The following is an 11,647-nucleotide window of genomic DNA, read 5'->3' on the forward strand; positions in this document are numbered from 1 at the left end:
TAGTGTACACATACTGTAGGTCCAAGCAGTCACTGCGTTCTGCACTTACAACGTGGGGTCCGTAAATTATTTTTAAAAATAGCACATCTACAAGCTCACAACACGTCGTGATGCAACATGCTGTGAGCTTGACAGTATAGGTTAAGCTAGAGACATTTGAGCTTATGTAAAAACGGTTATAGAAATGGAACCCTGTAGTTTCTAACATAACCATACACAATCATAATGAGGACTTTACTTTGAAGGAATAAAAGACAGATGCTTAATTCTAGGTTGTCTCAAAATAAATACAATGTATCTAAAAGGCTAGCAAAGGCTAAACTTTTGTACATATTTAAATTGTGTAAATCTAAAGTATACAGGATGGTATTGCATAGTACCTGCTTACTTATAAGCACTCAGATGGCAAAAGTAGGTGAGTCATGCAGTTTCTTGCAGCTTCTAAGTTTCGGTAAACCACTGAATTGTTCATTTCCTCTACTAGTGTTGTGGTTCAAATGCATGCAAAAGCCCTCCCTCTAACAATGCAGAGGACACGTTAGCAGTCCCTAGAACAGAATGTGTTTCTGTTTAATTGTGCTAGAGAGATGACATGACTGGCATGCTATCCTACATATGAAAGTTTGACTACTTTAAAATCAATTCCAAAGCTTCATATTGCTTCTAGAGTGGATGGCCTTCAACATTACCGAGAGGTTTGTGAGGTGAAATGACATCGGTGAGGTATTCTACTTGTTGGTGGTTGGGGTTGAGTTGCTTTATATACTCTATATTTTGTAAATGTATTACATTATGTTTTTGTCATGTGTTTTCATGTTGGCAGAACAACGATAAATGCAGCCACATCCTTACAAAAACCTAAGTTGCTGTTGTATGACAAGTTGTTATCAACCTGTTTCTCATGTTCACAATTAGACCCTGATAAATAGCACGGACAATGGCACGATGACGAACCTAACCGCCTCAGGTGAGTCGTTTGAATCTGCATTCTAGACTTCCTTTCAAGACCCAACTTGTAGATAAGATTCATTTTTATATAACAATAATAGCCTAATAATGAAAACAAACATAATCTTTATTCTTTAAAGGCATATCATCGGATCATGTCCACTACATCCTTCATGGGTTCTCGTCTCTCGCCATACTCGTTTTCATAGTGCTGGCAATCATCTTTTTCAAAAAGTAAGACTCCTGTCACTCACTCACGTGAATAGGTTTTTACAGCATGCTCTGAAATTACAGTTCAGTTTATTTCGTTTTTGTACGGTGTGGATGTGTTCTTATTCTGCCCACATTTCATTGTTTATGTTCCCTCAGGTATCGTGCGTTGGTCCAAACCGTTCGTGATCTAGTGGGCAAGCGGTCGGTGGTTAAGGTTACAAAGGTAGCTGCTCGGGAGAACTGTTCCATCATGATGCCAAGCCCTGTCACCCTGCAGGAGAATGCTGAACAGATGCCACTACAGCAGCAGGGGAAGAAGACCCTGTCCCTCACCACCAGACTGCCCTGGAGACCCCTGCAGCAGGTATAAATCAGTTCTAGTGTAGGTCACGGCTGCACACAATTTTTCAGCAATGACCCAGAAATATTGAACATACTTGTCCCCACCCCATGTATTATGAATGATTAATTAATTATTTTCTACCAAGTTGTTAATAATTAATAAAAACTAAAGAAAGTGATGAAGTATTTCTGAACAATCAAAGTGATTTTCATGGCAAACAAGCAACATATTTATTTTTACAAAAAACAATATGTCCTTCAGGCACTAAACTTTTTGTAAATTAAGGCACACCAAAACTTGTTCTTAAAAGTACATAAGGAAATGCATTTTACACATACCAGTAAACAACACGGTTATTAGTCAGTTATGTATATTAAAACATAGACATTACTCAATGCATTATGTTTATAATTTTTTATAAAAATAGTAAGCAGCACAGTCACTAATCATGTGTATTTCTCATGACGTTTGTCCCCAAGGGGCCTCGTTTCACCAAGGCAGACCTGAGCCTGGTGCAGCTGATAAAAGCAGGCAAGGAGGGAGCGTTCTACAAGGCCAGGATGACCAGGGGAACATGTAAAGGCCATGAAATGTTCACCTGCAAGATCACCAAGGAGGGTGAACATGGCTTTACAAACAGGCATCACAATTCATATCAAATGGTGTCAAATGGAATTGACACCATTTCATGGTGTTTTCAGAAGACAGCCTTTCTGATGCTGATTTTTCTGTGAGCAGGTGTGAGCCTGAAGCGTGTGGACACAGAGGTGGCCGTCATGAGGAAACTGGTGCACCATAAGAACGTTCTTCAGCTGCTGGACTGGAACACCAGTGAGGGTCAGTGCATTGCACATCATGATAGGATCATATGACTTTACGTAAACCCTATATAGCCTATACTTTGTTGTATGTCAAATAGCAAAAATAGCCTATCTATAACCGTGTTGTGAGCTTGTAGATCTGCCATTCTCACCAAATGTTCACTTGTTTTTGCTAAATGTACAGTACACCTATTTTTGCCAAATGTTGTCTTTGATTGTTCACTTATTATTACAATAGGGACGCTAGGGTTCATGTGGTTACATCTCACAAATTACAAAACCCCCTGCTGTAGCACTAGGCATGTACTGTATGACCATGAACTTTTGTAAGCAAATGGAATAATCCTTTAAGGGGCCCGGAACTTTCACTTCCCCGCCCACCGGGGAAGTGAAAGTTCCCTGGTTCAATTCCCAGTATACAATGTGTCGAGGTGTCCCTGAGCAAGACACTTAACCCCTAACTGCTCCCCCCTGCGCTCCTCTGTGAGCAGCAATCAGCTGGGTGAAGCTGAAAACTGAAATTCCCCCGCGGGGAATAAATAGGTCAAATTATTATTTATTAGTATGGTGTTCTGACCTATTAGTCCATTGACGATTAATTTACTAAATCATGCAGTAGTTTGTTTGATTTTTGAGGAAGCTATTGGGTCAAAGTTATTGCAGACTTGTGCAGACTGATTTGAACATTGCAGCCGATATAGTCCTCAGCAAAAAAGATTTTACATGCATTCTATGATGTATTAACTACACAATTATGTATTGTTTAGCTAATGCCGACTGAGTTGCTCAGGTGAGCGCTGTAATTATTTCAATGACTATGGAGGAAATGAAAACATACGGTTTAAAAAAGTGAATTGCATTGGAAAGTAAATGGTAAAACAATAGCAAAGACATTTTATTTTATCAGCATTTTTAATTAGAAAATTGCATTTGTATTCAAGATAAGATCTAGCTGTCTGCTATTTAACATCAATAATGGTATTAATTCTGGTCCTCAATACCATGTTCAACCCCCTCCACTAAAGCCTGATTTAGCTATTTTAAAATAGCTGACCTACAAGCTCACAACATGTCGCATTCGCGATGTGTTGTGAGCTTGTAGGTCAGCTATGTTGGGTGCAGGACACCGTGGTTCAACAGAGCATGTGTTTTGCTGTCATCTGGCTTCTTCAGAGCCCTACGTGCTCATCATGGAGTTGGTGAGTTACGGTACCCTGCGGACCTTCCTGCAGATGAACAAGGAGAGTCTCAGCTTGAATCCAGAGCTCCAGAGTATGCTCACCATCTCTTCCTACCACATTGCCCTGGCCTTGGAGCATCTGCGCTCCAAAATGGTACCCAGTTTCCTGCTCATCTCTTGGAAATAGATTAAACCACTTCCAATGGGTTATGTACTGCAGACAATACCCAGACTATACTAATTTTTCTATGTTTATTATTCAACGAGGAACAATGGAAATCTGTGGCATTACCCAGTATAAAGGCCTGTTTTCAGAGGGTTCCGTTCAGTTGAATAGGAAAAGAGAAAAACATGAATGGAAAAATTAGATTGAAATTATTTTAAAGGAAAATAAAGAGGTTACAGGACATTGTGTAGAAAGTGCAAAAGACATATTTGAGGGTGCGGTGCATTGATGGGTAATTTAATTTCCCAAAAGGATTTTGAAATGTCCAATGGCCAACCTATCTGATAGAAAAACAGAACGTTCTAGAAATATCAGTATGTAGGACTGATACATACATACAACAGTGTGATGCCATTGTGTGTTTGGACTGTGTTCCAGGTTGTTCACTGTGACGTGTCTCTGAGGAATATCCTGGTCAGTAGGTTCCCCTGGGAGGTGAAGTTGGCTGAGTTTGGCCTGGCCAGAGACCTGGCCTGCATGAGGAGTCGTTGCAGCAGCCGCTGGAAAGTCCCACGGGTCAGTGGGAAGTTGGGAATACAGTATTTTAAAGGCCATGGGCCCTCAGTGATGCCATGGTTTAGATTTGTGTTGTTAAATCATGTGTGTGACAGTGTGAGATGTTGTAATGGGGCTTAGCGGTTAGGGGTTAGGGTCCATTGTCTTTGGCAGGCTTACAGACTCTACATACATACTACTGTATGTACATGGGTAACACCCAGGATTTGAACCAGGGTCTTCTGCATGGGAATCCCTCTATGACCTCGGGCAGGGCTACTCCCTTATCTTCACCACCTTTGGTCACGGCACCAATGTAACACCCTGGTATCCTGCATGGGACACCAAGCATCTACCGCGCATACAAAGGGGAATCCCCCCTGGCCAGGGGAGATATTAGGCTTATGAGCTTTTTTTGATTGATAGAATACTTTATTAGTCAGAAATGTAAACAGCACGTGGTACAGTCAGACATTAAAACTAAAAGGATAGCACAAAAACGTCCTGGGGACTTGTTTCCATTGTGATCCTATGGCTGGCAGATCTACTCTGTTATATTCACACCCCCCCCCCCCCTTTGACCTCTGGCAGTATAGAAAAATATAAATAAATCTCAGTTATGGTCAAATGTATGGACAATGACAAGTGCCACTATTTAATTCACAACATTATACAGTTGCCCATGCAGCTAATTTTCAAAATTGCCCAAAATATATTTAAAATATATTTCAGTATATTTTGAAATATATTACATGTATTTTTGTTATTGTTGTTAAGTGCCCTATTTTTCGGTCACTATAACATCTCATTTTCCATGGTATATTTATCTGTGCAGCAACGTGTGCCCTTGCGTTGGTACCCCCCCGAGTACTTCAGAAACAACAACTACAGCTACAAGGGAGATGTGTGGGCATTTGGCATTTTGCTGTGGGAGATGCAGACATTTGGTGAGTTTGGTGTGGTATGTGGTATGTGGTACACACCTACCATAGGTATAAACATGTACATGTGCTATAAATATTCTGTGTCCTGTATATTAAATAGGACTTAGAAGGCTGTAGCACATGTTTTACCAATTGTTATGCCCATGCCTGACCAGAATGTTACATTATTTCATTTTTTTTTAAGTTAGTAGTAATATTTAAAAGCGGCTGGGCCTAAATTATTTACATATCACATCTTAGAGTCTCATTTTAAAGTAGTACAAACATTTAAAACACAATTAGACTTCATCTAAATGTTGGTTGATAGTCTCCTGGTGTGAAACTTGAATGATGAATACTAAATAACTTGTTGTCAGGTACCACACCATACCCAAGTCTTGAAACGTCAGAGGCTGTGGTCTACCACATTTGTGCTGGTTATAAGAACTCAGAACCTGAAGGCTGCAGACCAGAAATGTAAGTAGCTTTTCTTAGAAGGAGACATAGACATTAATTGTTTTATGTTGAGGATTTGAGGCACATACGTACATGCTGTATCTAATAGTTTGTTAGTAATGTAGCCCAGTAGGTCTCTCAAGAGTTGAGAGATGTTATCAAATCTTTATGTCTTGGTCGCCTTGGCTTTAAGTCCTTTATTTCATGCATTAGTTATAGGTGTTTTCCATCCTGATACAGTACATTACCATTTTGATGTGACAAGCAATCCTTTAACGAGAAAATGTTGCAGACTGCAGATGTTGCGAGACTGTTGGATGGAGCCGTACACCTCTAGGCCGTCCTTCACAGATATAGTGCGAATCCTGGAGGATGTTATTGAAAACGATGCGGTAAGCACCAGCCTGCCTCTCCATTGCCCACTTACTGTTTTTTTTTAATGCAGTAAGACCATAGCGGTGTTTTTACATGTTTATCCCATTGACAAGTTCACAAGTCATTTATACTTTACCTCCGACAATTTTCTTAAACATACCAGTTCTTCTTGTTAGATTGTGCAATATTTACCAGATTTCCATTTTTTAAAATGATATATGGCCCCTAAAGTTTGCTGTTTCACTGACTACTATGCACAATGCCAGAAACAAGGCACCTTGTTTTTTGTTTTTTTTGTAAAGCAGTCTTTTCTCAGGGAATATTTTCAGCTAGACATGACTCATTGTCCAGTGGTTCTCAAACTGGGGTTCGGTGACCCCCAGGGGGCCTTGAAGAGGTTCCAGGTTGTATATAGGGTGCAGCACAGTGTTTAGAGGACACTGTCGGGGCTTTTAGACGTGTTGCTCTATTGGACAAGACAGTGCCGTTCCAGAATACATGTTTATAATATTGGGTTGCACAAGGTCAAATGTAAACAATTTCAAGCACCTTCAAGGTGTAAATACTTTCCCATTTTCATCATATATGAATAAATAAAGCACTTGCCCACATTGACCATTTGCTTTCAAACATACTAACTGATTTCCAGAAGCTATTATCACTTTAGCTATTATTTGATGGAATAAATATTGTGTTCTTTTATACAGGATTATGTGGATGTTGAATGACAGTTCAATGATTTCGACAACAGCAGAGACTGAAAACTACCGTAGATGACTCAGTGCATTCTAAAACGGCATGAAGAATCACTCAACAAACAGCCACTCAGCAGCCATTTTGCTGCATCAATATCACTTTGAAAGATTACCATTATTTAATTGATATAATATTTAAAGCTGAAAGCTGTGTGTTTACCAGTTTTTTTCTTTTTCTTTTTTTTTCACTTTTGAGAAAATTCTTTGGTTGGCTACACTTTAAACAATAAATTACAGTTTTGCTAACAGAACACTCAGTGTTTAAAACAGCATTTTAATTGAATTAATGTTTTACCTTGAAGGACTGTATTAAACTGTTACTATATCCTTGAGTACTGTGTTATTCACCCAGTAACACCCAATTCAACCACATAAATGGGGGAACATTTAGTGCTTGAGGATTCTGATGGTGAATCCATCATTTTCCTAAACGTTGGAAAAGGGCACTACACTGTATTAATGAGGACCATTTCCAGGGCTCCGCGGGGTGATTTATGGGAGTTTTTCTGGCAATTGGTTAATACAAGCACAAAATGACACATGCAATTGGCAATTGCATGTGTCATTTTGTGCTTGAATATTCTGATGAGTATCCATCTTTCCATAAACATGCTTGCTATTTGAACTACTGGGACAATGTGGACTGATCAGAATGAAATATGTAACTGCAAAAAAATTAGCACATACAATGTTCAACCATAGTAATTAAAATGTCTCAGTATGAAAGGGATTTGTGTATGCAAGTGACATTTTTCACAATTTCAAATGAGTGTCTGCATTAACGCCAGTCTATGTAGTTCACCCCCCAAAAAATCTAATTTTCTATCAATTAGGCGGAGACTCCGTCTGTCACCAAATTATTAAAAGGCTGGGTTTCCGAGGCTACCAAATTATTGGCTTAGGAATGCGACAGAAAAACATGAATGAATTCAATGCTTCATGGGGTGTGTAATTGATAGAAAATGACTCGTGTTTTGGGTGAACTACTCATTTAAGCTCAGCAGTTGCTATAACGACTCAAGCAACTAGCCAATCACATCACATCAAATGTAATGTAATGCCACTGGCTGCCCCTCCGGACTATGGGATACAGACATCAACAAGAAACCTATAAAATAAACGCCCACATGTTCGTTTCCTTGTGGAACGCCCATAAGATAATATATCTAGAGGCCGGACTGTCCCGCCCCTACCAATTCATGTCAATAAAAGTTGTTCAGTGGTGTTTAATGAACATGGGACGCCCCGTTGTGACCATCCAATGAAATGGCCAATGTGATCCAACATCCACTGAGATGGCCAATGGGACGCAACCATTCAATGAGATGGCCAATGGGATCCAACCACCCTCAACAGGCGGTTCTACGACACAACAAGCAGTGAGCAGCAGTCACGGAAACCAACCGGTTCCCTTCTGACAGTTCAACATGGCTATCCGGATTCTAGAAATCATATTTTTCTTTTATTTTGCTTCACACATTCCCATCACGTTATTTATTGACTTTCAAGCCTTGTTACCAGCACATGTGTACCCTCAGATGGTAAGTGTTAAATCCATAAAAAAATACAATGAACTTGTGCAGCTCAAGTTATCAATGGTTCTGAATAACTAAAAGAGCAGAGACACTTTAATCTCACACACAATAATGTGATAGCAGGTCTATTCACACCATGCATGTTTTGTTTTTAACAGCTCAAAGACCTTCTGAAGTGGTATGCAGAGGAATTCAAAGACCCAATGATGTTGGATCCACCTGCCTGGTTCAGGTCATTTATCTTCTGCGAGGCCTTGGTTCAGACACCTTTCTTTCCCGTCGCTGCATATGCTTTCCTAAAAGGTCAGTTGGCACCATGTTATATGAATAATATGAATGTATTATCTATGCTGCTGTTAGCTGTAGCTACTACAGGTACAACATCCATGCATTTTTGTAGTATGCCTCAGCTCTGACCTCTTGTGGATTTTTAATAACAAGACACCTGTTGGTCCCATACATCCCTATGGCAGTGGTTCTCAAAGTTTTTCATGTCAGGACGGTCGGACCAGGCTTATTGGATCTGGCAGCGTCAGGTTAGGTCGGACCCCCAAACTGATATGTATTCATTAATTAATGTTGTCCACGGACCCTTATCTGAAAATATGTTGTGCTAGGGACCCCGAGAGGAGAAGATTTGTGTTAAAAAAAAAATCTAAATTATTCCAAAGTTTTCATATTATTCAATTATTGTAGATCTGTAGATCTATTTTTGAATGGCCAAGGTATAACTTAAAGTTGTTAAACTGATTTTGATGCTATATTAACACATTCTTCTGGGGACCCTCTGGTACCCCTTCAAGGAGCCCTGGGGGGTCCCCAGACCCCACTTTGAGAACCACTACCCTATGGTACTCAATGCACTCTTTAGGCATATAACACACATAATACGGCTCACCCAATGTGGAATCCCCCTGACCAAGGGAGGTATTAGCTTAGGTTTGTGGGCTTTTGGCAGGGAAACTCTGGTACATTACATTAACCCCCTTTTGAGTCCTCTGGAAACCAGACCCCGGATGAGCATCGAATGTTACCACCTGGACTCGAACCCTGGTCTAGCAGGTGTAATCTATAATCTATATACAGTAGTGTACAGAAACTTGCAAGAGCTTAAAACTTACAATCCTATACATTTTATTTTGTCCTGTGTACACAGATGTAATTGCAACCCAGGTTTCCTTCCTTGGCCAACAGAGCTATGGGTTTATGAGCTTCAGGTAGTACTAGTTATCAATCAGTAGGTGACCTACCCGCCACCAGGGTCTACATTTCTCAACGAAAGAGTAGGGAGACCACCTCCAACTAGTTATATACTAGTTTGGATAAAATTGAGGTTTATTATCTAAAATAAGTTCTGGATTGTAGCTTTAAGAGAAGAAGATGCAGGACTTAGAGAACAAGCAGGATAACAGTGCAAATGTTTTTCTTTTCACCTGACACATGGTTGTATTTCTTATAATAATCTCCAGGTGGCTGTAACTGGATCAGGACTCCTGCCATTGTCTATTCCACACATGTGGCCACCACTCTGGTCCCTATTCTAGCCCACATCCTCTTCTATCAGTTCCCCACCACCAGTCCCTACCATGGCCCTCAAACCATGAAGGAGCGCTATACACTGGTGTCCATATACGCTCCGTATTTGCTGGTCCCTCTTATGATACTGTTTACCATGTTGTTTGCCCCCACATATAACTCCAGCTTTGGCACCGTTAAAGCCAAGAAGACCCAGTAAGACTTTATAAACGGAGGAACTGTAATTCGTTTATTGTGTGAGCCATGATGACTATAACTACCGTGTGTACATGTAAAATGTACACACAGGGTTTATAACTTGAATTGCCTTTTTGGAAATGTTATGTAATGCTGTTTACATAATATACAACATATAAAATAAAAGGTTACTCTCATAGAGTATACAACTGTGACTCTGCATTTTGCATACTTTTCTATACTTTTAAAATAATTTAAATTGTAAAGCAAGGAGTGATTTCAAACCCTCTGTTGATCCTAAAGGATGAATATACATTATTTTATTTTAGATTGGATGCATGAATATCTTTTGTGTTGAATGGGCTTATTTTGGATTATCCTGACAGAACAAAAACTTAAAGTAAAAGAAAAAAGGAAATAAAGAGCAGTGTGCACAGATAATAGAAGATGTCTGTTAAAATTCCACAAGGTGGCGGTATGACGTTGCATTAAAGTCAGACCACAGTAAGGGTTGGCTTACTTACACAGTGATACACTGTATCTTGTCATATATTGTATGTGAAATAAAACAATGAAGATTAATGATAAGCCTTAATGTCTCAAATAATCATTCAGCCATAGTCATACAGCAGTAAGGTTTATGCTTATTGTTCATTGCATAACATAAACAAATTAATGATTAAAAAATCCTATATTAAAATTGGCTAATGTGACAAACCCCCGACACTATGACTCAGACATATTGATCGGATCTGCAGTGCAGTGCAATTGTAGGTGTGAGGTTTGCGTAGCGGCCCGAACCCTCTAATAAATAGAAATTTGTTATTCCAGCTGCCTTATCATAAATAAACAATGAAGGACATTTACACTTTTAGCATTACGCATCAGAATTAGAATAGGTTTTATTGCCACACGTGAGGATTTTTTTCTCTGTGACATTGGTACATAATACTGAATAATAACTACAAACATCTTAATAATTTAAAACTATTTGCTCAAAATATAAAGATAAGAAACTATATGAATATATAAAGGTGAGCAGAAAGAAATGTCTAGAAACTATTTCAATATACTATACAATGTGCACTATAAACAATATACACAAACACTGCACTATGCTGACATTGCGCCATTGCAACATTTCTGTCACATTTTGACGGACATTAAAGTTTTCTGAATCTGAGTCAGAGTGGAGCTGGGGGTAATTTATTTGGCCAGCTTCATGATTGCAGGTGTGGTGCTCTCAGTCACGTGGAATAAAGGTTTCCGTTGTGTAAAAAATACAGACAAGGGGAGGATATTCACACTCAGGTAAAGATGCTAGGAGCAGAGGAGCAGATTGTAAGCCTTGAGGGCAACCTTTAACTCTATTAAGTACATAGTCAAATATAAAAACACCAGCACTTTAAAATATGATAAGGACCTGATGGAAAGAGGAAAATTCAATTAAACAGAAAAAAGCTGTGTGTGTGTGTGTGTGTGTGTGTGTGCGCGCGCGCATGCGCGTGTGTGAGTGCGTGTGTAAGACAGAGAGAGAGGGGGAGAGCTATGGAAAAAGAAGAGGTGAGGTTCAATGTGCAGCCCAGCAGTAGGTGTATGTGTATGACCTGTGTGAGTGTGTGTTGCTTCTCTTCAGACTAATGAGAGGAAATGAAGCAGAGAGT

The 11,647-nt window shown here is 39.5% G+C and overlaps 2 protein-coding genes across 3 annotated transcripts; both read left to right on the plus strand.

The window, feature by feature from the left end:
* The first annotated feature begins 570 nt into the window (after window positions 1-570).
* On the plus strand, window positions 571-6,922 carry LOC311050842 (tyrosine kinase receptor Cad96Ca). Of its 2 annotated transcripts, XM_084065011.1 has the most exons (12): window positions 571-718; window positions 916-967; window positions 1,089-1,182; window positions 1,318-1,525; window positions 1,984-2,122; window positions 2,243-2,341; window positions 3,499-3,659; window positions 4,110-4,247; window positions 5,062-5,173; window positions 5,527-5,626; window positions 5,898-5,997; window positions 6,688-6,922. In XM_084065011.1, the coding sequence occupies exons 1-12, from the start codon at window positions 710-712 to the stop codon at window positions 6,706-6,708; spliced, it is 1,233 nt and encodes a 410-aa protein (XP_083921137.1). In that variant the 5' UTR covers window positions 571-709; the 3' UTR covers window positions 6,709-6,922. The 2 variants fall into 2 exon arrangements, with proteins under 2 accessions (XP_083921137.1, XP_083921136.1); XM_084065010.1 differs by lacking the exon at window positions 6,688-6,922 and having other exon boundaries at window positions 5,898-6,663.
* Window positions 6,923-8,134: 1,212 nt separating this feature from the next.
* On the plus strand, window positions 8,135-10,198 carry tmem97 (transmembrane protein 97). The gene is made up of 3 exons (XM_084064515.1): window positions 8,135-8,276; window positions 8,429-8,573; window positions 9,740-10,198. Exons 1-3 carry the CDS (start codon window positions 8,163-8,165, stop codon window positions 10,003-10,005), a joined length of 525 nt encoding a protein of 174 aa, XP_083920641.1. The 5' UTR covers window positions 8,135-8,162; the 3' UTR covers window positions 10,006-10,198.
* Window positions 10,199-11,647: the final 1,449 nt, after the last annotated feature.

This window comes from Gymnoscopelus microlampas (genome assembly GCF_963454915.1).
Source record: "Gymnoscopelus microlampas genome assembly, chromosome: 8".
In the NCBI taxonomy this organism is placed as follows: domain Eukaryota; kingdom Metazoa; phylum Chordata; class Actinopteri; order Myctophiformes; family Myctophidae; genus Gymnoscopelus; species Gymnoscopelus microlampas.

Excerpts from the sequence above, each read along its gene's own strand:
- LOC311050842 (XM_084065010.1), top strand. Across the intron at positions 1,183-1,317 it reads GCAATCATCTTTTTCAAAAA|GTATCGTGCGTTGGTCCAAA; the intron begins GTAAGACTCCTG and ends ATGTTCCCTCAG. Across the intron at positions 5,627-5,897 it reads GAAGGCTGCAGACCAGAAAT|ACTGCAGATGTTGCGAGACT; the intron begins GTAAGTAGCTTT and ends AAAATGTTGCAG.
- tmem97 (XM_084064515.1), top strand. The coding sequence starts at position 8,163 with ATGGCTATCCGGATTCTAGAAATCATATTTTTCTTTTATTTTGCTTCA. Across the intron at positions 8,277-8,428 it reads CACATGTGTACCCTCAGATG|CTCAAAGACCTTCTGAAGTG; the intron begins GTAAGTGTTAAA and ends TGTTTTTAACAG. Across the intron at positions 8,574-9,739 it reads TGCATATGCTTTCCTAAAAG|GTGGCTGTAACTGGATCAGG; the intron begins GTCAGTTGGCAC and ends AATAATCTCCAG.